Source organism: Podarcis muralis, chromosome 6 (assembly GCF_964188315.1).
Source record: "Podarcis muralis chromosome 6, rPodMur119.hap1.1, whole genome shotgun sequence".
Lineage (NCBI taxonomy): Eukaryota > Metazoa > Chordata > Lepidosauria > Squamata > Lacertidae > Podarcis > Podarcis muralis.
The window spans coordinates 74,587,520-74,614,493 of record NC_135660.1 but is presented as its reverse complement, the minus strand read 5'-3'; the positions used below and the strand labels follow the sequence as shown (position 1 = coordinate 74,614,493).

Below are 26,974 nucleotides of genomic sequence, written 5' to 3'. Positions count from 1 at the left end.
AAGGCACAGGTGGATGTAGTATCTGTTCTTGTTGCTTTGCTTGGAGTTGTGTGGCTGACAGTCCCAGTCAGTAAGGCAAAAATGCCTGTTTCTGCCCAAGAGAAAGGAGTGAATTGTTTAACGTAGCCTTCTTTCAATGGTGTGCATATGCATACATAATGGAAACTGCAGTTTGCGCTATTCTTCAGGTCATAACCCTGCAGTATCCCTAGTACAGATAGGAGTTCCACGTGTTATCTGCATATGTTTAGAGACTGAAACCTGAGCCTGTTTCACACATCAGGCTAAGTGGGTAAGATCAATATGTGTTTGAGTTGAGAGGACAGCTGCCATCTAGCAGAAAGACACGGTTTACCTCTGTGCACTGATCATGCATTCCGATGTGCTTAGGCCTCATAGAATGTGGTCCTTAGTCCTGATCTTGCTAGGTAGCAATTGTAGCATTTTGGGCAAATCCACGTTGGATTGCATGTGTGGACACATTGAGTCTAATGACAGACATAAGCATGGCAAGCCTGGTGACGGGCAGCTAGTCATGATCTCCGTGCCACATGTGGTATGCTCACCTAATTTATCCAGTTTGGAATATTGTGGAGTACTAAAAGGATGGATCTCTTAGAGAATTTGCTATGCATTCCAACATAAGTGATTTCCTGTGTCTGTCTATAGATGTCATGTAGATCCATCTTTCACCTATTCCATTCATTTTTAATACCAGACCATTGGAACTTTTTAAGGAAGCTGCTACTTTATTAATTTAGAAACCAAATCCGTTGTGGTCAAGTACAAATTGCCACTCCCTGAATTTTAAGTTGTCTCTACCGCACTTGTAATCTACCCTTGCTTAATGCCGTGTTCAGGGTATTTCGTAGGATTTGCTCCCATTTATCCTCACACAAAATATAGCCGCCTTAGGAGACTGACTGTGTGTTGGGGAGGAGATAATCTAGTATGGATTGAACAAAATAGAATATATATATTACAGCACTGGATACACAAGCGTGCATATTAATCCCTTTGCTTTAATTGGGATAAGTCTCATTCCTTTCTGTATGCAGAATATATGGGGAGCAACCTGATATAAACTTTTCTCAAACTTCTTTTAAATAGGAAGGAACAGCTATGCTCTTGGAGCACCTGGCTGGTAGCCTGGCTTCTGCAATCCCCGTGAGCACACAGCTGGATATAGCAGCTCAGCATCATCTCTTTATGATGGGTCGGAACGGCAGCAACATCAAGCATATAATGCAGAGAACTGGTGCTCAGATCCATTTCCCTGATCCCAGTAACCCACAGAAGAAATCCACAGTCTACCTCCAGGGCACTATTGAGTCAGTCTGCCTTGCCAGACAGTACCTCATGGTATGTAAACTAAAATTTTGGAAATTGTCAAGCAGCAACAACAACAACAACAAAAAACTCCAATCACAGGGCAAGTCACTGGTACTCAAATGAATAATAAGGCTGTAGGTTTGTCAGCAGTTATGCAGTCAATAGGGATCAGCTGCTGTTTCCAGATCTGCAAAACCAGGGGTTCCCAGTTCTCGCTGGAGTGGTAAATCTGTGTCTAGACTGTCTCGCTTCAGGCTGATGTGGATTTGTGTGATTTGAATGCTCCTCCATACAAAAGGAAAATATAAAAAACTGGAATGTTAAAAACAAGGTTTGGGTTTAACCAGTGCTGTTTTTCTAGAAAAAGAGGTGCTGGAACTCACCATGAACACCTCCCTTGTTCCCTTACAATGGCAATGGCGTCCACCTGAGAGGTGCCGGAACTGAGTTCCGGCTGGAAAAAAGCCCTGGGTTTAATCCTCCCTACTTCACTTCTAGTTTCTGCTTGCAGAGGGATTTTTGTGCATGGAGTAGCAATCAGTCATGTGAGCCAAAACCAGGTTTGCCACCTCAGCGAGAACTTGGCATTGAGCATATGATGATTTATGTATGTGTTTCCAAACACAAGTGTGTCCCATTCACAGGCTACCTTCTTAGGTATACAGAAACATAATCGGTTTGATAGGGTTAAGGGACTCTTTAATTAAATTATCATGATTTAACCAATGAGTTACTAACATGAAGCCAATGTTTGTCTGTTTTCTAAGTAATTTAAACATGCCAATACTTCAGCACAAAGGTTTGCAAAGATCTGGTGGAAAATTCTTGCGTTAGTGGCTCAAATCTGTGACATTTGAGTTCCAGCCCAAAAACTGTTTACTTGGATTTCATGAACCATGGGTTTTGGAATTTGCGAATTATAAGTACAAGGAATTGAATTTTGAATTCCCATAGCCTAAAACAGCAATAGTGAGAGTTCAAGTTAGCAGATTTGTAACACACACATCCAGTTGACAAGAACTAACATGGCCATTCTTTCTTTCAATGCTGCAAGGGAGTGCACATATAATGGGATGGTAAGTTATCTATAATATGTTGTTAATGTTGACTATCCAACTAGTAGTATTCAATGTGGAGGAAGAAATTTAATCTAGAACTATGCTTTTTAAGAAATGCTCATAGAGAACACCATAAGGGATACTGATTAGTTTCTATGTAAGAATGACAGAAAGCTTAAATTAAAAAGCCCCTTTTTAATGCTCAGAAGAGCAGCAGAGTTTTTTTGTATTTTTAAATATAGTGAACAATGATGAGCAGATAAAGTGCAAGGATGATTTTTTACAAGCATGTCGTGCTTATTAATTTTATTTATCTTTCTTCAGACAGTTCAGGTTTTAAATAATAATAATAATAATAATAATAATAATAATAATAATAATAATAATGCAACAAGCTAGAAGAAGGCAAAGCATCCAAAGTACAAAAAGCCGGTTTAAAGCAGTATAAAATGGGATGCCTTAAAAGGCCTTTGTGAATAAAAAATACCTTCAGTCGGCTCAGCTCTAGGCAAGCCTTTTGCAGTGAAAGGAGCTCTAGAATCTGAGTGCCGCTGCAGACATAAGTGTCTCCCCAGCTCACCTCAGATATTGGGGGCAGAGATGCAAAGAAAGGTTTCTGAGGAGGATCCCTAGAACTGGGCAGATTAAACCATTAAAAACAGCATTTTGAATTGAGCCCAGAAATTGACAAGAAGCCAGTGCAAATGTCTGGCCAGATGAGTTCCATGCACCCTTTCCTAGTTAGTGTAGAACATGGTAAGTAGATTACTAACTGAAACTGGCCATCATCCAGTCCATTACCAATCTCAGACAGTGGTTCCTTAACCCCAGCCGTCTCACCTGCATTTAATGAGAGGAAGAAATATAGTTGGGTGACAACACTACTTCCCAAATACCCTCTCTCAGTGGCTTCCAGTGTTAAATAAGAAAGCTTCATTGCAAAATTAAATATGTCTTAGTTTTTAGGTTCTTGTGTTTTCTTTTTCATTCATTTGCAAACGCAGGAAATGTGTGAACCAATTTTAAGAATCACTTGTGAAAATGGACTGATGCTGCAATCCTGTACCTCCTTGCATAGGAGTAAGCCCCTCCAAATTCAGTGGCACTTACTTTTGAGTAGGCACTTATAGGATAATGCTCTGCTTGCCTGTTGATATTGGGTTTTGTGTTTAATCTTTCAGGGCTGCCTTCCTCTTGTGCTGATGTTTGATATGAAGGAAGAAATTGATGTAGAACCACACTTTATAACTCAGCTAATGGAACAGCTAGACGTCTTCATTAGTATTAAGCCAAAGCCAAAGCAGCCAAGCAAGGTTGGTAGAAAACATTCCCTTTTTTGTAGGCAAATCAAGCCTTCCTTCTGCAGCCCAGAAATAAACCAAACTAGCTGTTCAGTCAATGGGTGTATAAGCATCTGAAAACAAGACTTGCTTTTTATCGAGAATTATTTCCTGCATTCACAGAGCACCTCTGCAGCCAGTTTGCACTCTTTTAAAAAGATAATCTAATGCATTTAGCTCTGAGAAGCCAGTGCTTCTAATAAACCAGGAATGTTATGGAAACTCTATCCCCTTTAACCATGCATTCATACTCAGACCCAGCTCTAGATTGCACAAGCAAGAGGGCTTACTCAGTGGCACTTGGGAAACCAGAAGCTAAGCAGGACATGGTTCCCCACCTATTGCAATGCCTCCACCAAAGAGCCCTTGTGATGATGGGCTCTGGTGAGAGGCAAGCAAGGCATTGACCTCTGTTGTCTATGCTTAGAACCCAAAATGTGCCCCAGTGGGCCTGTTCATATTTTTCAGTAGTATCTTACAACTTGAGACTTCACTCAGCCTTGAAACTCACTGAGTGACCTTGGGCAAGTCCCTTTCTCTCAGCCTAACCTATTTCACAGGGTTTTAAGGATGGGGGGGGGGGAATGAGGAGTGGGGTTATGTGCGCTGCCTTAAGCTCCTTTGGATATAAAGCAGGAAATACAGTGGTGCCCCGCAAGACGTATGCCTCGCAAGACGGAAAACCCGCTAGACGAAAGGGTTTTTCCGTTTTGGAGGTGCTTCGCAAAACAAATTTCCTATGGGCTTGCTTCGCAAGATGAAAATGTCTTGCGAGTTCCTGCAGGGTTTTTTTCCTCTCCCCCCCCCTTTTTCCCAAGCCGCTAAGCCGCTTATCAGCTGATCCGCTAAGCCGCTTAACAGCTGATCGCTAAGCCGCTTATCAGCTGATCCGCTAAGCCGCTTATCAGCTGATCCGCTAAGCTGCTTAACAGCTGATCCCCTAAGCCGCTAAGCCGCTTAACAGCTGATCGCTAAGCCGCTTATCAGCTGATCCGCTAAGCCACTAAGCCGCTTATCAGCTGATCCGCTAAGCTGCTAAGCCGCTAATGGGCTTGCTTCGCAAGACAAAAAAACCGCAAGACGAAGAGACTCGCGGAACGGATTCTTTTCGTCTTGCGAGGCACCACTGTAAGTATAACAAATTCCTAAACGGGTTGCAAGGCCTGCACAACTCTTGCATACAGATTTGGGAAATAATGGGAAGAGGAGAAAATGTATCTCTTTCACGATTTTGTAGGAGAAAGCACTAGACAGGGCAACATCCATATCGAATCACCACTGGGTAATATCCTTCCTATTACCTTGATTTTAACTTATTCTATTAACTAATTTGTAGCTGACTTTATTTGAACTGGCTTTATCAGACTGTTTTCAGTTTGCAACAACAAAAAACCTCTTCTTTATATTCCTGGTACTGAAATAAAGCTTTAATAATAAAGGCTTCCAATGAACATGAGCAGTGTTAGAAACTGAGGTATGAAAGCTAGGGGCTAAATGGCACCTTAAACCTAAGTTATGGGCGCAACAACGGAATGTCTAGGCGTACTTTTTTATAACAAGACTACAAAGCTGAAAATGCATGTATTGCAGCTAAAATACTATGTTCACTTTTCACATGATCTAGTCCATGGGTAGGCAGACTAAGGCCCGGGGCCCGGATCTGGTCCAATCGCCTTCTAAATCCGGCCTACGGACGGTCCGGGAATCAGTGTGTTTTTACATGAGTAGAATGTGTCCTTTTATTTAAAATGCATCTCTGGGTTATTTGTGGAGCCTGCCTGGTGTTTTTACATGAGTAGAATGTGTGCTTTTATTTGAAATGCATCTCTGGGTTATTTGTGGGCCATAGGAATTCGTTTTGTTTGTTTGTTTTCAAAATATAGTCTGGCCCCCCCAAAAGGTCTGAGGAACAGTGGACCAGCCCCCTGTTGAAAAAGTTTGCTGACCCCTGATCTAGCCCTTCCTTTGCCCCCCCCCCACCCCCCAATATTCTTAAGAGAGTGTCTTATCCAGTCTTCAGAGAGTAACTGGAAGTGGGGAGGCAGAAAAAGGTCCCCCCTTCCTTCCACTCTGCAGTTTTAATCTGAAATCTTAGGCACAGGACTGCACCCAGAGCTCAGAAACAGCTCACACTAATGAAATTCCCTGTCACAAAATGTGCCTAGAACAATGGGAGTTTCGAACACGGAACATGAGGTTTCTAGTTCATTCTTATGTTGTTTTAGAGATATAAGCAACACAAATATAGAAACCCAAGCAAGGGAATAATTGTCAGGTGTTTGTAAAAACTCTATATAGCGGGCCTTTTTTACTAAAATTTCAGGCTGATTGTACATGATGTAAGAATGCTGTTGCGCAACTAGTGCCCATTGCAATGCAGTCTGGGTTGGAAGATTAAATGATGGAATAATTCCTTGAGCTCCCCACCACGTGGCCAGAATTTGGTTTTGCTTAACCAGAGCTTCTGGAAGTAATGACATGGCAAAGTTAATAAGGATCTGAGCCTGTAGTGTAGCTGTTGCATTCACCATGCACATATTCAGTTCAAACTGGCAATCTACAGTGGTACCTTGCAAGACGAATGCCTCGCAAGATGGAAAACTCGCAAGACGAAAGGGTTTTTTGTTTTTTGAGCTGCTTCGCAAGACGATTTTCCCTATGGGCTTGCTTCGCAAGACGGAAACGTCTTGCAAGTTTGTTTCCTTTTTCTTAACACCGTTAATACAGTTGCGACTTGACTTCGAGGAGCAACTCATAGCACGCGGTGTGGTAGCCTTTTTTGAGTTTTTTGAAGACTTTGGTGATTTTTGAAGCTTTTCCAAAACTTTTCCGACACCGTGCTTCGCAAGACGAAAAAAATCGCAAGGCGACAAAACTCGCGGAACGAATTAATTTCGTCTTGCGAGGCACCACTGTATGTTGTTTACATCAACTGATCCCCAGGTCTCCTGTAGATTGTAGATTTAATTCATGTTGGTAACTGCCTCCCTCCCCCTTCAGAGACAAGTACCAAAGGATAAATTGTTTTCAATATGTGCAATCTTAAGTTATGTGACTAGAATTGGAAACTTTGAGCAGGGCTATACAGAATTTCTGGTTTGTGAGTGAACCTTGGTTTGCATTAACTGCATTAACACATTGCACATGTAACATTGTTAGCGTATGGCGGGGAAACAGCCTGAGTTCATGAGGCTGGGAGTAGGGGTAGGTGTAGGATATAGAGGCTCAAAAGGCATGAACTTGAGAGGGAGAATAATCAGTAGCATACACGGTTTCCATCCTAAAATGGATGGAAGGAAGATTTTAGCTCAGGTACAAGCAGCATTTTGGTTGTTGGCAAACCTTGCTCTGTGACTGAAGATTGGGCAGAAAAGAGGATGCTGGAAGTTGTGGACTCCATGAAGGCTGACAGGATCTCACTTTTCCTGTGTATGTAAAAACGTAGATTTGATACCAGAACTATTTAGTGTAATTCTAAGTAGTTGCAGGAGAAATGAATTTTTTACATAAACACTTGTCCCGTTTTGAAAGATGATAAAACATACACATTATTTAAATAATTGTGTTTTATCTTGTAAGGGAGAAAATAAACAAGGCTTGTTGTACCATCCCTGTGTTCCACAGTTCTTCCTTTAGAAAAAGGCAAAATGTTAAGTAATCCCTACAAGTTTTGCAGACCTGACTGCCGTCTTTCTATTAATACCAGAGGATGAGTTTGGCTCGAGAGTGGGTTTGTAAACAAATTCCTCTAAATGTTTCCAGTTATCAGAATCCCTTGGAACATTTTATTGCATTTCCTTGCTTGCATGTTTTCTCCTTACAGTCTGTAATTGTGAAAAGTGTTGAGCGAAATGCCTTAAACATGTACGAGGCACGAAAATGTCTCCTGGGCCTTGAAAGCAGTGGAGTCCCCATGGCAACAAGCCCATCCACAGTCTCGTGTCCTGTTGGCCTCTCATGTCCTGGTTTGGATATCCTGTCCTCAGCTGGGCTAGGACTTACTGGACTCGGTAAGAAGTCTACAGTACTTTACTGTACTCCAAAACTTCACACTATGAGTTGGGTTGTGGGACAAGCTGTGTGTTTTAACCATGTATTTAACTGAAGAGGGGTAATGGAAGATATTGAGGGTGGGATGTGAAATAACGGCTTTGGGGCAATGCTGTTGGCAATGAAGGAACAGCTGGGGTAAGAGACAAGGATAGGACAGAGCTGGGTGTCAGTGGGATTTCTGATTAAAGTACAAGTCCATTGGTGACCAGTTTCCAAAGAGTGTTGTTGACCTTGCAGCACTAGAGTTTAAAGAGAGACGGAAGTACAATGCCCCATGTCCAGGTAGCCCCAGCATCACTGAAGGGGGTAGTAGCTATCATGGGAAGTATAGGCTTATGTGGACTCCTCTTTGAAAATGTCAGTCCTCCAATGTGATATTAAAGCAAAATTAATTTGAAGAATTTGATTTATTTTTTTAAAGCATTGTTTCATTAATTCTGTGCAGGCCTGTGAGGGGTAAGTTACCTGTCTTGCTTTTTTACTTTGTAGGCCTCCTTGGTCCAACAGCCTTGTCTGTCAGCACGTCCACCACACCAAATTCTCTCCTAAATGCTCTCAATAGTTCTGTTAGTCCTTTGCAGAGTCCTAGTTCAGGCACTCCCAGCCCAACATTGTGGGCATCTTCAATTGCCAATACAAGTGCTACAGGTTAGTAGGTCTCATTTGTTTGATTTATTTAAAAAAAACTTGAACTTTTGCATAGTGAACAGTAAAAAATGTTTTTAGAAAGAAGCATGGGGTCCAAATTATGAAGAATTCCCAAGTTCCACAAAGGTTTATGGCAGAGCTTTCCCAACTTTTCATGTTGTTGACACACTTTTTGGACATGCATCATTTTACGACACAGTAATTCAATTTTGCTAGCAAACCGGAGGTTAAGCTAACCCATTTCCAGCCCCAAGAGGAGCATGGGGAGCGTTCGCACAACACACCTACACACTGCAGGCAACACACTAACGTGTCGCGTCACAGTTTGGAAAGCTCTCATTTATAGCATTAAAGTGATGTGATCAAGTTTAAGTCTCTTCGTTGTAATGACCTTCGTTACAGTGGAGTATCCTAGGATAGAGCACTTCCTTTGCAGAATGTTCCAGGTTCAGTCATTGACATTTCAAGTAGCAGGACTGTGCCATAGAGAGATGCCGGCAGTTAAGCAAAAGCTGTACTGGAGCAATTGCCTGGCTGTCTGCAATTGCTGCTCTATTTAATTAAGATTTTGTGCATGAATGCAATTGAGAAATGTTACTGATCTGGAAGTTGTTACATTTTCTTTCAGGCTTCTCTGCTATTCCCCACCTGATGATGCCATCTACTGCCCAAGCCACTTTGACCAGTATTCTTCTGTCAGGAGTGCCAAACTATAGCCAGAACACGCCATCTCCCCCTCCTGGCTTGACCCCTGTCGATATTCATGTCAATGGCATGCAAGCGGAAAACAAGAAAAGCTCAGCTTCTCTAAATGGTCATGTAAAGGTAAATCGACTTAGGCTACAATCCTAAGCATTCTTCGTTGAGAGTATGCCATTGAACTAAGTAAATATGCTTAGGATCATGCAGTCAATGCATATTGAAAATACATCTAAGCAAATTATCATTTAGACAATAAAAACCTTATGTTAAAATCTTATGTTAAAACAGCAAGCAGAGTATAAAAAATCTCCTGCCTTGATTAATTAGGGCACTTTGTCAATCTAATGGTTATAAACTGTAACACAGCAGGTAAATGTGGAGATTGTGGTCAAACATTAATTTATATATCTCCCTCTGTACAGGTGGGACAAATCTGAGGTGGGCACCTTTTTACTATTTATAGGCTGAAAGTAAGTCTGGAGGTCTGTGTGCTCCCTCTTCTCCTACAGTGAAACTGCCAGGAAGAGGTTGGAAGCTTTAGGTTTCATTTTTATTTAAACACAGTTTAGTTGCATGTACCAACCCAGACAAACTGTGGTTAGTTATAAGGATGATTTGCTGAAACCAGTCAACTTCATAAACCATGGTTTGATGTTGGCTTGTTTCAATAAATAATAGTTTAGACTAGCCACAGTTTTTCAGGATTTGGACATAAAGCTGAGTTGCATTTAAATGAAAATGAACACTTCTGATCTCCTCATTACTGTACTGAAGGAGAAGAGAAGGAGGAGCATATGAGACCAAGGCTTTTTCACTTGTTAAACCATAGTTTAACATAGCATCCAGATGCAGCCACAGAGTTGGTTGTATTTTAAGTCCCATTTGAAATCAGTTCAAGCCAACTAAAGGTCTCACTAATGTCAATAGAAATCAACCAACCAAACTTTGGGGCTTTTGTGTTAAGGAAAAGGTTTGGCTTCTTAAGCTTTGCAGAGTATAATAGTGGTGTCACTTTGCCATTGCAGCTTCCTTCCTACTTGGCATCTTTAGTATCTCGAATTGTAGGGAATACATCCAAAATCTGCACATTGATTTTTGAAACTCAGATTTAGTGCTGCTCATTGTTTTAAAACCTGGACTTGTTTGCCTGCAATTGTTGGGTAGGGAAAATGTAAATATTTCAAATATTTCCCCCCCTTATTTGAGTTTCTTTCTGTCTGCAATCTGCCTAATTTTGTGTTCAACCACTTTGGCACAAAGATAATTTTCAACAGTGACAATCTGAACTCACAGTATTGGAAGAGTGCATCAGTGGATGGCTTCTGTGGGGCATGACAAAAGTCTTCTGTGGTTTAGGGTCAGACATAAATATTCCATTCACTTAAACTATGCTTGATCTTGGGGAAAGAGTGGGTGTGCTGCTTGCTGGGAAAGGCATCTGGGTAAGCAGGGGATGACTCTAGTGGTGTCCTTGAGTGTACATATTGTACTGCCATTCCCTCCTAGGAGAGTTGCTAAAGTTCTGCTCCTTGTGACATTGCTTACCAGCCAAATCCCCTGTTCCTGACATTCCTGGTTTGCATTTCACTTTAAACCATAGTTAAAATAAACTGTGGCTTAATGTGAATGGACAGAATTCTAGCGCGTGCAGCCAAAATCACGGGTGCTTTGCTCCTCTCTTGCTGGGAATCAAGCCGTGCTCTGGCTTGTTGTGTCATCTGAACCTGGTTTCGTCATTTATTTCTCTCCGAAACATGAATTGGAAGCCAAGGTTTGTTCCTGGCCTAATGCTTGTGGTTTGTTTGGGGGAAAGAAACCATGACCCAAGTTTGGATGACAGGATAAGCCAGACCATGGCCTGTTTCCCGGCAGCAGCAGGGGAGGAGTGCAGCACCCAGGATTTCAGCAGCGTGCAGTAGCACACAGCTTTTTCCCATTAAACCACAGGGGTTTTGTTTTGTTTCAAACTATGGTTACTTTTCTGTGTTGTGTGAAACGTGCCATTAGGTTTTCTCATCTCCACTCTCTTTCATGACAGGCCCTGCTCTGTATGGGCACCCCTCTTGCCATTCGTCAAAGGACTTTTGCTAGTGTAAATGCTTAAGTGTAAACTACTCTTTTTTTGTTGTTCTCAGAGGATCTTTTTCAATCAAATGTTTTATAGTTTAAGATTATGACTAAACATTCTTGCGACTATTCCAGACCTCAGCTATGAAATATACTGCACTAACTGCTGCATCACTCGGTGAAAATGTATTGGGTCCAAACCACAGCGATCCATCCAGGCAGACAAATAGTCATAGTGCCTCCGAACAAGTGACCACCAAGGCAAATGCTGGCGAAGGTATAATCAAATAAGCATTGTGCTTTCTCAGGTTGCCTTATCCTCTCAGATGGGCAGGGTTACCTCTCCTCCTGAGAGATTTGGGATAAGCTTGTATTTTAATTGGTGATGAATCATTCTAAACACCAGCTGAGTAAACGGCAAGCTAAGCGACTAAGCAGATAGGAAGAAATTAAGAAGGAGCTGCCAGTTTGAGCAGGATTCCCAAGTCGTCGTCATGCTAAATATTGAAGAGATGCTCAAGTTCAAATAGTTGGTTGAGGGTTGCCGTTAAATCCATTGCCACTCATCTTACACATGAGTTCGTCAGTAGCTTGGCTTGGAATAAAACAAGCCGTGCTTCATTATAGAAATGAGCCTTGAGCTTTCATGCTTTCCCTCCCCTTAGTTGGAAAGGGAGGAGTTTTAAATCTCCTGTCCCCAGTTTATTCTAACCTGCAGTTTCCTGAACTCAAACAAAATGGGAAAGAAGGGAATGTATGAGCTCAAGATTCATGGCAGCTTTCACTTCAAACAGCAAACCATGCTTTTATATTACATATGAGCCAGACCAGTAAAACTGCTCAAATCGAGGTTTTTATATTGCACTGTAAAATTCTATTTCTTAGTTTCATGGTATGATGAATGATAGAGGTATAGTATGGTTCACATAGCTTCTAATATTACACCTTCAAATGTGTATATGGCTGCTATAGGTCTCTGTGTAGTGCTTTGCTGAAAAGTTTGGTAACTGAAATTCTGCACCAAGAAAATGTGAACCATTCTTTCCCTATACAAATGATATATGAGCATGCTTTGTGTTTTTATTGCAAAGTTCTGCTGCGCATAGTGACTGAGTTTAACAATTTTTTCAATAAGCTGTTGTGGAAAGCTGCAAATATCCTTCATAATAAATTGAAATGCACAAAGCTTCAGTGGAATCAGTACTATAGAAGGATCTTGGTGGCTATCGAATCAGTTCCTATAGTGACCGGATTTGTGCTAGCTTTAAATCATTCCTGACAGATACATAATATACTGCTCTTTGTTCTCCATAGGTTGCAATGATGCCTTTGTGGAGGTGGGCATGCCAAGAAGTCCTTCACATTCAGCCAATGCCAGTGATCTCAAGCAAATGATGAGTTCCTCCAAGCAATCCTGTGCAAAGAGGCAAACAGTAGAACTGTTGCAAGGCACCAAAAACTCTCACTTACAGTATGTCACATTCATAAATATGACTTTATAAAGTACAGGGGAGGCAGTAACATATTTTACATGTTCTGGCGAAGGGCGGGTAGCTCTGCCATTAATAACGGTCTTACTCTGGAGTTAGGGCTCTGCCCTGAAGTAAGAGAGCTTCTCAAAATTCATATGGACATGGTGATCTCTTGATGACCCACGTTTGACTCTCATGATTTTTGCTTAATTGAAGTGCTACCTATATGCTAATACTTAACAGAGAGTCTCTCAGTGTTACCGTCCCCCTATTGCAGTAGAGGTTCCCTAGGGCTGACAAAACAAGGCTTGTGCAAGGCTACATAGTGAGTGGTGAGATTTCAGCAGGAAATTTTGTGATTTACAGGTCAGTCTCATACCCACCACACTAGCTCTCCAAAAGAAATGTGTGGGGTTCACAGCATACATTGCTCAAGACAACTCTTCAGTAACTTTTAAGGCAGGCTTTTTAGTATTGTCATAGTGATGTAGTTACGACTTCTCAATTGGATGTGGGTTATATTCCCCGCTTTGCTTAAATGTAGGGAGCAATGTGACCAGATCAGTACACACCAATAAGTTGGCCCACACTTAAATAGCCTTTCCCACTAATCCTTGGTCTGTGAGCAGCCACATGGGCCACAGGGAACACATTCATGCGCTCTTAGATCTACATACCTCCAAAGATGCTCTCTTGGGAAACGAGTGAGCCAAACTCTCTTATTCACACTTTGAATTGAGTTTTTTTTGGGAAGTTAATGCAAATAATACTGGTGGCCGTGGAAGCTAAAGCCAACATTAGCAGACTGCTTGCTGTGTCACCTCTGAAAAAGCAAGCTTTAAATTCTGTACAAAGTTATTATTTGCATTCCAGTGCTTAAAGATGAGTACCTAATCTGTCTTGTCCTTCAAAAATGTTTTCTTTTCCTGTTGCTTTAACTGAGAACAAAACAAATGCTGTTAAGATCTCTGCGCACTTTAAAAGCAAATCCTGCTCCCTGAAAGAAACCCCTCTCATCTTTACAGCACCACAGAGAGGCTGCTTTCAGATTCTGAGCTGAGTGGTTCAGAGAACCCAGTGGCTGATAAAAAGGCTCCTGGAAGTGAACGAGCAGCTGAGAGGGCGGCAGCAGCCCAGCAGAATTCTGAAAGAGCGCGCCTTGCCCCACAGTCGTCATATGTGAATATGCAGGTACTGAGCATGTGGTAGCTTAAACCCGAATTGTGGTGAAAACCAGGAAGTGGCCAGATCTGGACTCCAATTATTCTGGCTCCTACAGCCCTTATAACTCTCTCTCTCTCTCTCTCTCTCTCTCTCTCTCTCTGTGTGTGTGTGTGTGTGTGTGTGTGTGTGTGTGTGTGAGAGAGAGAGAGAGAGAGAGAGAGAGCACCTTCTTAAAATGCACACAATTAAAATTCCACCCTAAGAAGGATTCTGCCTGTCCCAGTCCACATATGCCTAGTCCATAATTGCAAAAGGATGTCCCATTATGAATATGGCAGGAAAAAGCAGGCAGCCAATCTACCCCAAGGGGGTTGGAGCTCACACTGTGGTAACTTGGTGACCAAAGCAGAACTCGGCATGCAGACGTTTTTCAGTGCTCCTGCAGCAGTAATCACATGGCGAAGAAGCAATTTTTAGTTCAGAGAACCAAACTCCGAATACCTTGGAAAAAGAGGCTGTGTTTGAAAATAGTAGATTGGGTGAAGGTTTAGGAATAACTACAAAGCTATTTACAGCCCTAATTAGCTGGTTTTAAGTGAAAGTTTTAAGTATATCGAATGTTAATTGGACTTGCTGGCACATTGTTGTTCAGTGCTTAGTGTTCCCCCTAGACAAACTTATGGACCGTGATCAAAATCTTTGTGGCTTGGAGAACAGAGTACTGGCATGACATTTAGTGAGAGCAGTGATTAAGCTGCCTTCTGTGTGTTTCATTTTTAGGCATTTGACTATGAACAGAAGAAGCTATTAGCAACCAAAGGTATGTGGGACAACTGTGATTTGCAGCATATATATCTGTTTGGTAGCTGAGCAATGAAAGGGTTCATGCTTCCCTCCCCTGCTGCCCTGAGATTTGGCTGGCTTGGTTGCTCAAATCGAGAAGCTGTATCGTAGACAACATGTTTTGCAATCCAAACTTCTCTGTGTATAAAATCTCTGGTTCTGCTGTTACAGTGTGGGAGAACACTGTAAACTTGAAACTTCTTGGTCCACAATAAACTTGTCTTGGGGCAGGTGGTTGGAAAGGATGACATACTCATGTTTCATCGGGAACTTTGTTATCAAGAAACACAGGCCTCATCTGCTACTGCACCATTTTCCTCTTGTATAATCATGCTTAGCATGCGTCCCCTTTTTGCAGCAACTTGGATGGAGGGGATTGCCAACCGGCTGCGCATCCTGTAAACACAGGGGAAAGTGTTAGGGTTCAATGCCTTCCATATTTCTAAGGATAAGTGACCGCAGTTGGAATGGGTGCTGCATGCATACATTATTATGCACATCTGACTAATACCCATATAAAATATATGTGGAAGGATCACAGAAGTCATTGGCAAGTGGGCCTCGGTCCTGTATACCTGAAGGAGTGTCTCCACCCCCATCATCCAGCCTGGACACTGAGGTCCAGCGCCAAGGGCCTTCTGGCGGTTCCCTCACTGTGAGAAGTGAGGTTACAGGGAACCAGGGAGAGAGCCTTCTCAGTAGTGGCACCTGCCCTGTGGAACGCCCTCCCAGCAGATGTCAAGGCAATAAGCAACTATTTTACTTTTAAAAGACTACTGAAGGCGGCTCTGTTTAGGGAAGTTTTTAATGTCTGACGCTGTATTGTTTTTAATATTCGGTTGGAAGCCACCCAGAGTGGCTGGGGAAACCCAGCCAGATGGGCGGGGTATAATAATAAATTATTATTATTATTATTATTATTATTAGCAACACAGCGTTCCATCATGGAGGGCTTGGGACTTTTCCAAATAGCCTCCCTCTTTCTTTTGCCATATATGCCAGAACTTCTCTATAAGGAATGAGATGTGCATGCATGTATGTACAAATGCCCGCAGCACACATTATTATATCTAAGATACTTAGCTTTTATGTGTTATTGGAGCTCCATGGTTTCTCCTCACACATACAGAATCGTAAATCCCTACAAGATTGGAGGTCATCACACCATCTTAGTATATGTGGAGGGAAGCAAAGGTTAAGAGCAACCTGTTTTGGCCGAAAGATGCCACTTTAATCCAAAAACGTACAGGGTTCATGCTTATGGGTATACTGTCTTTTGTTTTCTTTAAGCTATGTTAAAGAAGCCAGTTGTTACGGAGGTGAGGACACCGACAAACACCTGGAGCGGGCTTGGCTTCTCCAAATCAATGCCAGCCGAAACAATCAAGGAATTGAGAAGAGCTAACCACGTGTCTTATAAACCATCCATGTCGACAACTTATGAGGTATGCAAAACTGCAAGTATGAGTTTTACTATGCCTGCAAGAAACTGGGGTCACTCACCTGAACTTTGAATATATGTACCAATTTGCAGCAAACTTGAAGCTCCAAGATCTTAAGAAGGTGCAACGCGGCATGTTCTTTGACTTCTCTAGGTTTAACTCTTCATTGATTTATGGAGTCTCTGTTAATTTTATTGGGTTTTAAAAACAGGTTCAGCATAGTCTGTACATTAAGCAAAGAACTAGAGAAATGTGGACCTGTGGGTGTTAAAAGGGTAAAAATAGTCGCATGAGATCAATCTAAGGCTGTAGCTCTGTGGCAGATGCCCCAGTGTAGTCGGTGGTGATCACCTGTGTTTTTTTGTACAAGTGTCTGCAAAGCAAAAGTATTTTCATTTCTAGCTTGAATGAATAATCATAATGGCCTGTTTTCTAGAATGCAGCCGCAACTAATTGCAGGCTTCACAAGGACTTAAAACTTGTCTTTGTGGCTTTCACAATAAGACACATGAGATAATTCCTGAAGGTTCAAGGTGAAATCTAAAGTGGAAAAAGCCGGGGGGTGGGGGAGAGATTCTGCCTGTTGGCAACTGGATCCCAGCATGGACATGGTTCATGCCACGAGGTTAAGTTACATGGCATGTGCAATGCAGATTCCCAAAGGGAATCATTTTGCAGTGGCTTCTAGATGAAGGAGAGGAGATTGTAGTGTCATGATCTACTGTGGCTTCCTGGTAGCAGAGCTGTGGTACTCTTGGTTGACAAGGAGGGATGAGAAAGCAAGAGTAGTCATGCAGCTCCCTTGATCAACATTTCAAGGTCTTCTGCATTGTGCTCCTCCTACAGCAAATTTTCATTGTGGTAACACTGCAAAACACTCAACTTTATAAAGTAGCATCTCTTTAGATATGATGCCAGATCTTTACCAACACCAAATGTATATGGGTTTTGCTGCCATTTGAATTTTCTGGGGAGTGGGGTGCGAGGGATTCCCCCATGACAGTGTTAACAGGGGCAGGGTGGAAAGTCTACTGTTCAGATGTCTAACTGATAGGTGGAAAACACCCATGGCAGAAACTGTGCTTTCTCTTTTGCAAAGTCAAAACATTGCATTAAATGAGATATAGGCTTTTTTGTGAACCGTCTTCTCATCTTATGAATAGGATGTAAATTATAAAAATGGATTTTCCTTAGGAACAGGTTTGGTTTGGCGCACGCTGTTCCTCGTATATACTTTTAGCAGATACATTTTGTCTAGTGTGTTTCACATTATCTTCCAGCCATTTTACTTGTCTCCCTTTTTCACAGGAGTTTATTAGGAGCCTAAAAATGTTTTCTGTCTCTGAGTCACTTGGCTGTAGCCCAGAAGCAAACCACAGCCTGGGTTCCTTGCTCTGTAAACTATTTCTTCAGAGACTCCGCCGCTCATTGTTTTGCTTTGCTTGAGACATGTGGGCAAAATAAAAACCATGGATCCCTTTGTTTTCCTGCTTATACTGGGCTGTTTTCAGAACTTCCATTGGTATTAGAAAGCACTTCTGTCATGGTACCTTACATCATTGATTCCAAAATGATTAACCCAGGAGTTAATCAGTGAACTCTGGGAATGTGTGGGCGTGGTCACAAAGTCTCCAGTGGATCACATGACAATCTCAGTGTGGTGAGGAGCATTCCAGGTCATAGTTAAAGACTGACTCTGTGGAGGCACTGTTGCATTAGGATGGTGCCATTTTCTTTTTTAAAAAGAGCTCCACAGGTTTACTTGTGATACGGATCATGAGTTTCTTTCCCTAAAACCAAAGTTATTGAGATGTCTCTTACAAAAAATGGGAGCAAGCCCAATAAAAAGGGTGGATAGAGTTGAAAAGGGTGCCAAACATATTACAACCATGTTGGTGATTGATATGTCCTTCAGTAATTAGCTACTGCCAAAATGAATGACTAGGTGGCACAACCTTGGCTTATTGCATAACTATTGTTGCTTTTTTTATTTATTCGATTTATATACCACCCTTTATCCAAAGATCCCAGGGCAGCATAATAATTTATGCAGCATAATAACAAAAACATAACACACAGCATGATAATAAAATAATCATAGCAACAGCCCCTAGGACCTGCACCCACCCACACATTTAACCAACCATGGCTGGAGGCCCGAGTAAAGAGGGATGTTTTCACCTGGCACCTAAAGACATGTAATGAAGGTGCCAGGCAAGCCTCTCTGGGAAGAGCATTCCACAGATGGGGAGCCACCACAAAAAAGACCCGTTCTTGTATGTTCACCCTCCAAAGCTCTGAGGGAGGCGGGACATAGAGAAAGGGCCTCAGATAACAAGCACACAGGGTCCAGGTCAGTTTGTATGTGGAGAGATGGTCCTTAAGGTATTGAGGTCCTGAGCTGAATAAAGTAGTGTGTCCTCCATATATGCCGGTGAGTACAGAATCCTGTTGGTTGCAAGCTTTTTTGTATTTAATAAGACCCCAGAGCCCAAAGTAAGTACTCAGCAATATATCCTAGTGCAGTCCTTGCTGAACTGCACCCCTTCAGGCCTGGGTGTTCTTCCATGTCAAGAAATGTGTGCTCCATTCTCTCTTTTTTCTCCTCCTCCTCTCTTTATCTCGGCCCATTCCACATGCTCACCTTCCTAGGGTGGCTCCCCTACAGGGGTGACCATTTCAGGGTGACCATTATTTAAGGTTTATAAGGAGCCTTTTCCCAGTTTTCAAGTTATGCTTATTCCTTCTTATCTTTCTTGCAGGGTTCATCAATGTCTCTCTCGCGATCCAACAGCCGGGAACATCTAGGAAGTGGTAGCGACTCTGATAACTGGAGAGATCACAATGGCATTGGCCCAGCAGCCCCTGGCGACTTTGTTTCTTCCATTGGCAGCCCTAAAAGGAAGCAAAACAAATCAAGTAATGAATTTCTGCTTTATTTTTTATTTTTTAAACTTGAGCATGACTTCTGTCATGCACTATCAGTGGCTTGGCTAAAATTTTGTCCTGAGTCTAGCGGAAGCAAAGTTGGTTATTTAGTTCAGCCTGTTAATTGCAAGTGTTAAAATCCTAGGACAGAGTTAGAAACTGGGTGTGTGGCGGTGGGGACAGCTTGCTGAAAAAGGCTGCCCTGAATCATGGGTCTCTCCTTTGAATGTGTGAATCAACTTCATGGCCTGATGTCACCCTATTGAGTGTTGCCATATTTCCAACACCACATCATTGATTGGCTGCTGCTGCTATCATGAGCAAATGCTCAGTGTCAGCATTTAGGATGCTGTGTAAGTTGAAGCACACAAATCAAGGGGGGGGGGAGAGGTTAATGCAAGGCTGCCCTATTCAGGAGCAGCCCCACATGTAGTTTCAATCTTTGGCTTTCTTTCGTACCACTTCAGTGAAAATATTACAGCTTGATCATTTGCCTATGGGTGGGCTGGGCTTTAAAGTCTACCTGTCACAGCAGCTTATGCACAGTAAGTAGTTCAGTGGGATATCTTTTAAAAGTGAAATGCAAACTGTTTGGAAACTCAAAGGTACTTCCTCTCTGAACTTCCAGCTGAACATTATCTCAGCAGCAGCAATTACATGGACTGCATCTCCTCGCTGACAGGAAGCAATGGCTGTAACTTGAACAGCCTATTTAAGGGATCTGACCTGCCTGAGCTGTTCAGCAAACTGGGTTTGGGCAAATACACAGACATATTCCAGCAACAAGAGGTCAGTGTCTGGAAAAGGCATTTTTTTGTTGTTGTTCCTGCTAGAGTGTTTTGATTACTTTCCAAACTAAATCGCTCAATTGCTACCATCTGCTGCGCTTTCATTTACTATTCTGTGAAGACCACATATTCATTCCTTGAATGTAGGAATAGCTAGCTTCAAACCTCAAGTGTTTTCAAAGCACTGTGCTGAGAGAAGCAACTCTGGTTTCCAGTGTTTGCAAGCATATGTGGACGCATGCTCTGTAGTGCACTGGCATCCAACTTGCTGTATGAGTGCTTCATGAGTGACACCGTGCGTCAGTGGCTTGTGACACATCTACATAAGAAACAGGAGAGCCTCTGGCCCTGCCTGTTGTCATCAGGCCGTTACCTCTTCTGCAGCATAGTGCTGCCTGCTTCCCAGCTCAACATACTAAAGCATGGGTAGCTAACATGATAACATGATACATGGGTAGCTAGCATGTTGGTCTCATGATCCTGGAACACTGACCATGCTGACTATCAGTGATGGTTATTGAAAAATGTAAGCTTTTATCCCTGTGCATAGTTTGAACAAGGCGCAGAATTCAGCTTTCATTGGAGCAAAACTTTGATTGCCTGGACACAAATCTGGTATTTTGTGGCATGGCTTACACAAAAACTTGGCAAAGCCACTGGTCTCCTTTGAAAGGAAAGACAGGATATATTGATGATGATGACGATTTATTTGTGTCCCACCCATCTGACTGGGTTGTCCCAGCCACTCTGGGTGGCTTCCAACACATATATAATAACATAATAAAACATCAAACCCTATACTGGACTACCTTCAGATGTCTTCTAAAGGTTATATAGTTACTTATCTCCTTGACATCTGATGGGAGGGTGTTCCACAGGGTGGCTGCCGCTACCGAGAAAACCCCTCTGCCTGGTTCCTGGTAGCTTCACTTCTCACAGTGAGGGAACCACCAGAAGGCCCTCGGTGCTTGATCTCAGTGTCCAGGTTGAACGATGGGGGTGGAGACGCTCCTTCAGGTATGCAGGGCAGAGGGTGTTTAGGGCTTTAAAGATCAGCACCAACACTTCTAATTGTACTCAGAAACTATGATGTTATCAACTGTACCCTGGAGTGGCAGTACCTAATCCTGTGGGGATTGTCTTTTGACATACTGAATTACAAAAAGAGTGTCAGCTCAGGTACATTGGCCACACTCATATATCAAATTCTGCCTTACTAAAACCAGGATATTTGTGAGCTGCTTTGTTCATGCTTTGCCCCTCCACTCCCTTCATGAAAGCAGGGGAACAAACTAGGAAACTGCAGTTAACCATAGTTTCCTGATACATGCAAACTGAGAAACTGTGGTCAGTGGCTTCCATAGAAGCCTGGATATGAAACCATGACTTAAACTTGACATATGATTCTGGCTTGTTTGGAATCCATTAACCACAGTTCTCAGTTTGCACATAATAAACTATGGTTAACTGTGTATTTCTGGCTTGTTTCCCCACTCACACAAAATAAGTCAAGCAGGAGCCAAGGGACTGCATGTGAGCATCCAAATCTTGAGCCTCTCCTGGCTTGTTCAACTAGAATATAACTGTGCCATCTGTCTACCAGCCTGCCCTCATCTACTCAATATTGCTACTGGCCTTCTTTCTTATTTTTGTAGTAGACTCTTGCAAAGAGGTATGCCATCTGGTGGTGTAGATCTGATGGCTTACCATCTGAAAATTCTGAAATTCACATGTCTTTGAGAATACACACGTATGTGTGTTCAGGATGCTGGATATGTGAATGCCCTTGGAAACTTGCTTTTCACCCCGTCGTTATTTACATGAACAATTCAGCAGCACATAACACTGTCAGATAATTTCTTAGCACCGATGTGTTAGCTCCCAAGATGGAGATTGTAGCTGCTCTCCTCCTCTCGGGCTTTTTAGCTTGGTGCAGCACAGCGGCTAACCTGGCATTTTGGAAACTGGGCTCATAGTTAGGGATTTGCATTCTTAACTACTACCTGCAACCACAGGACAAAGCTTGCTTTACAAATCCTGGTTAAAGAGGAGAAGTCTTAACTGATCCCAGGCAACACACTAAGCTAAGCTGCTGAGCTGCAGTAATCAAAGAAGCCCATCGAGAAGCAAAGAGGATACCTGTTCCTCTCCAGGAGCCAGCATGTTCACATGGACACTGTAAGTTGTACACTGACTTACTGTGCTGTGTGAACCAGGCCACTGTTTTGTTTTGTTTTTCTGGGAAAAGGCATTTGTAATGCATGTAAGACAGAATTTGGGTATGCGGAGATTTCACACCCTCATTAACAAGCTGTGTATCTGAAGAAGTGTGCATGCACACGAAAGCTCATACCAAGAACTAACTTAGTTGGTCTTTAAGGTGCTACTGGAAGGAATTTTTTTTGTTTTGACTATGGCAGACCAACACGGCTACCTATCTGTAACTGAAGCTAGAATTGAGCAAGAGTTCATTTAAAGCTTGCATGGAAACTCCTGTAAAACAGACAGTGCATTATTTAGTTACAGAAATCAGGCACAGATACATTGCCATCTTAAAGATTTAGCATTGCATTAAAGGAAATTTCTGTAAGGACCCTATGAAATTGGATGGACAAATCCACCCAGTCCAGCAGCACCATGGCTGATCAGCAGGTAGGCTTGAACTGAGACAGAGTGTTTACTTGCCCAGCTTGTTGGTTTATTTTCTCAATCTTGGAATGTACGGATAGGGTAGAAAGGGTGTTGAGGTCGTTCAGCTCTTAGCCCATTTTTCATCATTGAGGTCTTGACCTACACACACTTCTAATAGTACTGTTCCCATCTCCTCTGTGGTTGCTCCCATGATGCTAGAACAGAGGGTAGCCATTGTGGTTCCTTCCAGATGTTTTGCACCACCACTCCTATCGGCCATAGCCAATATGGTCAATGATCAGGAATGATGGGAGTTGTGATCCACAACATCTGGAGTGCACCATGTTTGCTTCCCTGCACTAGACGTAAACAGAAACTGTTCCCTTGCATAGTGGTTATAGCACGCAAACAGTGTTTAGGCACTATGGGTACATATTAAAGCACCCTTTACACCTGCTTCTCTATGAAGAAAAGCTGTGGCAATGTGGCATTTCTATAATCTTTTCTTCTTCATGGTTGTAAATCATACTTTCATTATATATGTGTAATTTACCTAGGAGTGAGTGCTATTGCACTTGATGGGGTTAACTTCTGAGTAGGCATAGCATTATGGGACGCAGGTGGCGCTGTGGGTAAAAGCCTCAGCGCCTAGGACTTGCCGATCGTATGGTTGGCGGTTCAAATCCCCGCTGCGGGGTGCGCTCCCGTCGTTTGGTCCCAGCGCCTGCCAACCTAGCAGTTCGAAAGCACCCCCGGGTGCAAGTAGATAAATAGGGACCGCTTACTGGCGGGAAGGTAAACGGCGTTTCCGTGTGCTGTGCTGGCTCGCCAGATGCAGCTTGTCACGCTGGCCACGTGACCCAGAAGTGTCTGCGGACAGCGCTGGCTCCCGGCCTATAGAGTGAGATGAGCGCACAACCCTAGAGTCTGGCAAGACTGGCCCGTACAGGCAGGGGTACCTTTACCTTTACCTTTTAGGCATAGCATAGGATTACCCTATGCTGTTCTTGCTCAGTTTTCTCTTTGGATGATAAAAATAAAGTTCTTCAGGGAAGTTATCTATAGCAGTCCCTTTAGTATGCATTTTGAATCTTTACTGTGAGACTTCTGTATCTTGAATTACTAGGGTATACATTTTGTATTTTCTCCAGATTGATCTTCAGACGTTCCTCACTCTCACGGATCAGGATCTGAAAGAGCTCGGAATTACTACTTTTGGTGCACGAAGGAAAATGCTGCTTGCAATTTCAGGTAAACAAAAATGCACTGTTTGTGCATATAAGAGCCCCTGTCTTCCTTGCTTGCTTGAGTTGTCACCTCTCAAGAATACATCTCACCCTCCTTGATGTGCATGGATTTAATCTGCATTTGTTTACCAAAAAACCCTTTTTTAAATTAATCCCTATTTAGCTGCTATTTTTTAATGAGCCCTTTACTTTTCTTCCCTGCCCCCTCCCCTCCTATGCGCAGAACTGAATAAAAACCGAAGAAAACTGTTTGACCCCTCCAATGTCCGTGCCTCGTTCCTGGAAGGCGGCGCTAGTGGAAGACTGCCGCGTCAGTTTCACTCGGACATTGCTAGTGTGAGCGGCCGCTGGTAGCAGTAAGTCGAGGCTCTCACAGTTGACTGCACAAATGGACATGGCAATCCTGTGGACAGCCATCACTGCACACAACCCCCTGCACTTTGGGAATTTAGGTACCAAGGACCAAAGCCTTCTGCACAAATACCTGTGCCAAAAAAAGGAAGAGAACACTTGTCTCTTTCTGAACACCAAATGTGGATTATGTTTTACTCATGTAGATTGGACAGAATTTGCAATAATGATAATATAGGGTTCTTTGTTTAGTATTTTATTACTTATAATAACTATATTGTATGCACTGAATTTTTTTTTTTACTTATTTGAATGGAGAGTGAAGGGCTGGGATGCCAGAGGGGCATAGCATGTGGTTTTTATCAAGAAGGTATTTCTGGTACTGCTTAATGATTAATTGAGGTCTTTCTGCACTTTACGTGTTCTGATTGCTTGTCCTGTGGAAATTTTATTGTTTTCCTCTTCAATTTCCATGGGGGAAAAATATTGTATTGGCACTTATCAACATTTGCCAGGTATGTTCCCACATTAGATGAAATTCTTTTGCCATAAATCATACTAGCAAATCAAATTTTGGTTATTTCCCCCCCTGTAAACAACTGTAGAGAAGTCGTCAACAATCAGGTCTCTTAGCGTTGGACTCAACCTTCTTTTCGCTTTTGGGAGGCATTCGAAGAAACCTTACAGTTAAGCTTGTGCACTGTAAAAGATGCAATGAAAGACCAAAATGAACCTTATTGCCATCAGTTATCCCTATTTAGCTGCTGCCTGTAATGCTAAAACTGATTTTAATGGTCGTCTCAAAGCAAAGGACTATTTTAGTATATACTGCCACTAAAGGACACTTTATTTATAGGAAACGTCTTATTTTTTTAGAATCTGTACACTTTACAGTGCATAAGAAATTAAACGGATCTCCTAAAAAGTTTTTGATAGAGGATGGAAGGCAGTTCATCATGCCAGAACTCTGGGCAATTGTTCGTTTAAGGAGAGCATTAATTTCATTTGACAAGACAGCACTGTTGCATTTATTTCAAGAATATTGCTTACATTGACTCTTCATTCAGCAATAGATCAACATAAATCAAATAGCTGCAATGACATCTGTTTTATTGGTTGATTTAAGTTTGTGATTGTCAGCTATGGAGTTTGGAGATGAGCTATTTCCAAAAATCCATACTGACTGTCACCAGAAAGAGTCTGTGTTGCACAAGGATAGAGCTAACAGTCGTGTTCTTATACTGTGAAAGGTCAAGAAATCTGGTTATACTATTTCTGTCTTTTTGCAAATGACTAGGTATAAATTTATGAAGTGAAGGATAGGATGAAGTGCCTCTCGGCGATGCAATACGATGTTTCCAAACATGAATTTATCGAAATAAGAAAAACATTCCCATAGAAAAAATTGTGAACTTACTTGTACTGTAATTTCTTATTTATGTACATTGTACAAACCCTTTAAGGTGGTTGCAAACCACTCTTAACGAAGGCATTAGATTTAACCAATTACCGTAGCTGTTTTTTTTTATATATGCAAAACAGGGGTGAGAAATAGTTTTGACACTTTCTGTGGATAATGGTTTTCTACGGCGAAGAAAAACACACAAACACACATAAAGGAAACCTTTAATGGTAGATAATGCAGTTGTAATCTGCTACCCACCAGCACTCATTCTAACCATCTCCAGTGATGGCTATATAGCTAATCAGCCTCTCACTGCAACTCAGATAGCTGCTGATCTTTCTCCAGTGTTTGAAAAAGCACGGGCCAGATTAGTGCATGTTCAACTGTAGTTGCCTTTTTCTGTGTGTTGCCTTATGTATTATCCTGGAAATCAGCTAGTCCTGCCTCAAAACTTAACACATACTTCTGTTCACACTGTAATATAGAGATCCTAATACTTAAAAGAAACTATCTTCTTAATCATGAATATGCCCTTTGGTATGAGTCTCCTCATGTGTAGAATTAAGCACTTAGTAGTTCAGGAATTTGGCTTGTCCATGGAAATGATTTTACCAAAATTTAAAACTAACTTGGTTTAATCTGTGCCAGAGTTAATTCAGACTAGAATGAGCACCTATCTGCCAGTCTCTTTCGGCTGCCATTGCACCCTCCCACCACTCGCCTTATTAGGCATTTGTCCCCCCACAGATCTGTGCATATTTTTTCCAGTTTGTACTTAAATGCCATGTGTGTTATGACAGTATTATACCTGGAAGATGCAATTAAGCTGCTGTGGTCTATGCTGAAGTGAAGATTTTCCCAGATATAAGAACGATAGGGCTACACACTCACACCCACAACACACACAAATTCCACACTGGAAGAACAACTTTCTCACTCCTTTTGATTCCACAAAAGGGATATATGGCAATGCAATGTTCAGTATTGTCAATATTGTATTATGCACAAAAAGATATTGAAACGTTAGTTTTAAATTTTGTGCCTTTATAGCGACCAGTTATCTGTAAATATAGAGCAGATACAGATTGTATTTTGGGAGGGAAGGGGTCCTTTTTAGTGAATTTTTTTTAAAGAATAAATAAATGAAAGATGGAATTAAACGTTCAAAAATGGGAATTTTCCAAACTAATCAAATGTTACATGAAAGAATAAATTTATATAACCCCCTTGTTACACTGCCTATGAAATGTAGTCTGTCGTCTTTTACACAGATTTATTCCAGAGGTGATTTCGTGTTCTCTTAACATGGAATGGTTGCTCCCAAAGTCAGAGCAAATACATGCTTGTTATCTTCTCAATAATGCTAGGCCCTGTGAGGACTAACCTAAACTGAGTATTGTCAACAGGCACAGTTACTAAAGAATGCTGATCGTGCTTCTGAAGTGAAGGGGCACATCATGTGAGTAATAGTCACCTCATCCTTCTTTTTCTGTACAGTTTGCG

The 26,974-nt window shown here is 42.0% G+C and overlaps 1 protein-coding gene across 2 annotated transcripts in view; it reads left to right on the top strand.

Annotated features, from left to right (window-relative positions):
- Positions 1–26,704, top strand: part of BICC1 (BicC family RNA binding protein 1) — a 109,629-nt gene extending 82,925 nt beyond the window's left edge. The window contains exons 8-21 of one of the 2 annotated variants that reach the window (XM_028729303.2): positions 1,111–1,362; positions 3,572–3,703; positions 7,554–7,740; positions 8,273–8,431; positions 9,060–9,256; positions 11,336–11,477; positions 12,515–12,671; positions 13,698–13,863; positions 14,617–14,656; positions 15,970–16,124; positions 18,884–19,040; positions 19,678–19,838; positions 23,620–23,719; positions 23,939–26,704. In XM_028729303.2, coding sequence (XP_028585136.2) covers positions 1,111–1,362; positions 3,572–3,703; positions 7,554–7,740; positions 8,273–8,431; positions 9,060–9,256; positions 11,336–11,477; positions 12,515–12,671; positions 13,698–13,863; positions 14,617–14,656; positions 15,970–16,124; positions 18,884–19,040; positions 19,678–19,838; positions 23,620–23,719; positions 23,939–24,069 — 2,136 coding nt within the window. In that variant the 3' untranslated portion in view covers positions 24,070–26,704. Of the gene's footprint in view, positions 1–1,110; positions 1,363–3,571; positions 3,704–7,553; positions 7,741–8,272; positions 8,432–9,059; positions 9,257–11,335; positions 11,478–12,514; positions 12,672–13,697; positions 13,864–14,616; positions 14,657–15,969; positions 16,125–18,883; positions 19,041–19,677; positions 19,839–23,619; positions 23,720–23,938 lie in introns of those variants that run through there. The other variant, XM_028729304.2, reaches the window with a different exon arrangement.
- Positions 26,705–26,974: the final 270 nt, after the last annotated feature.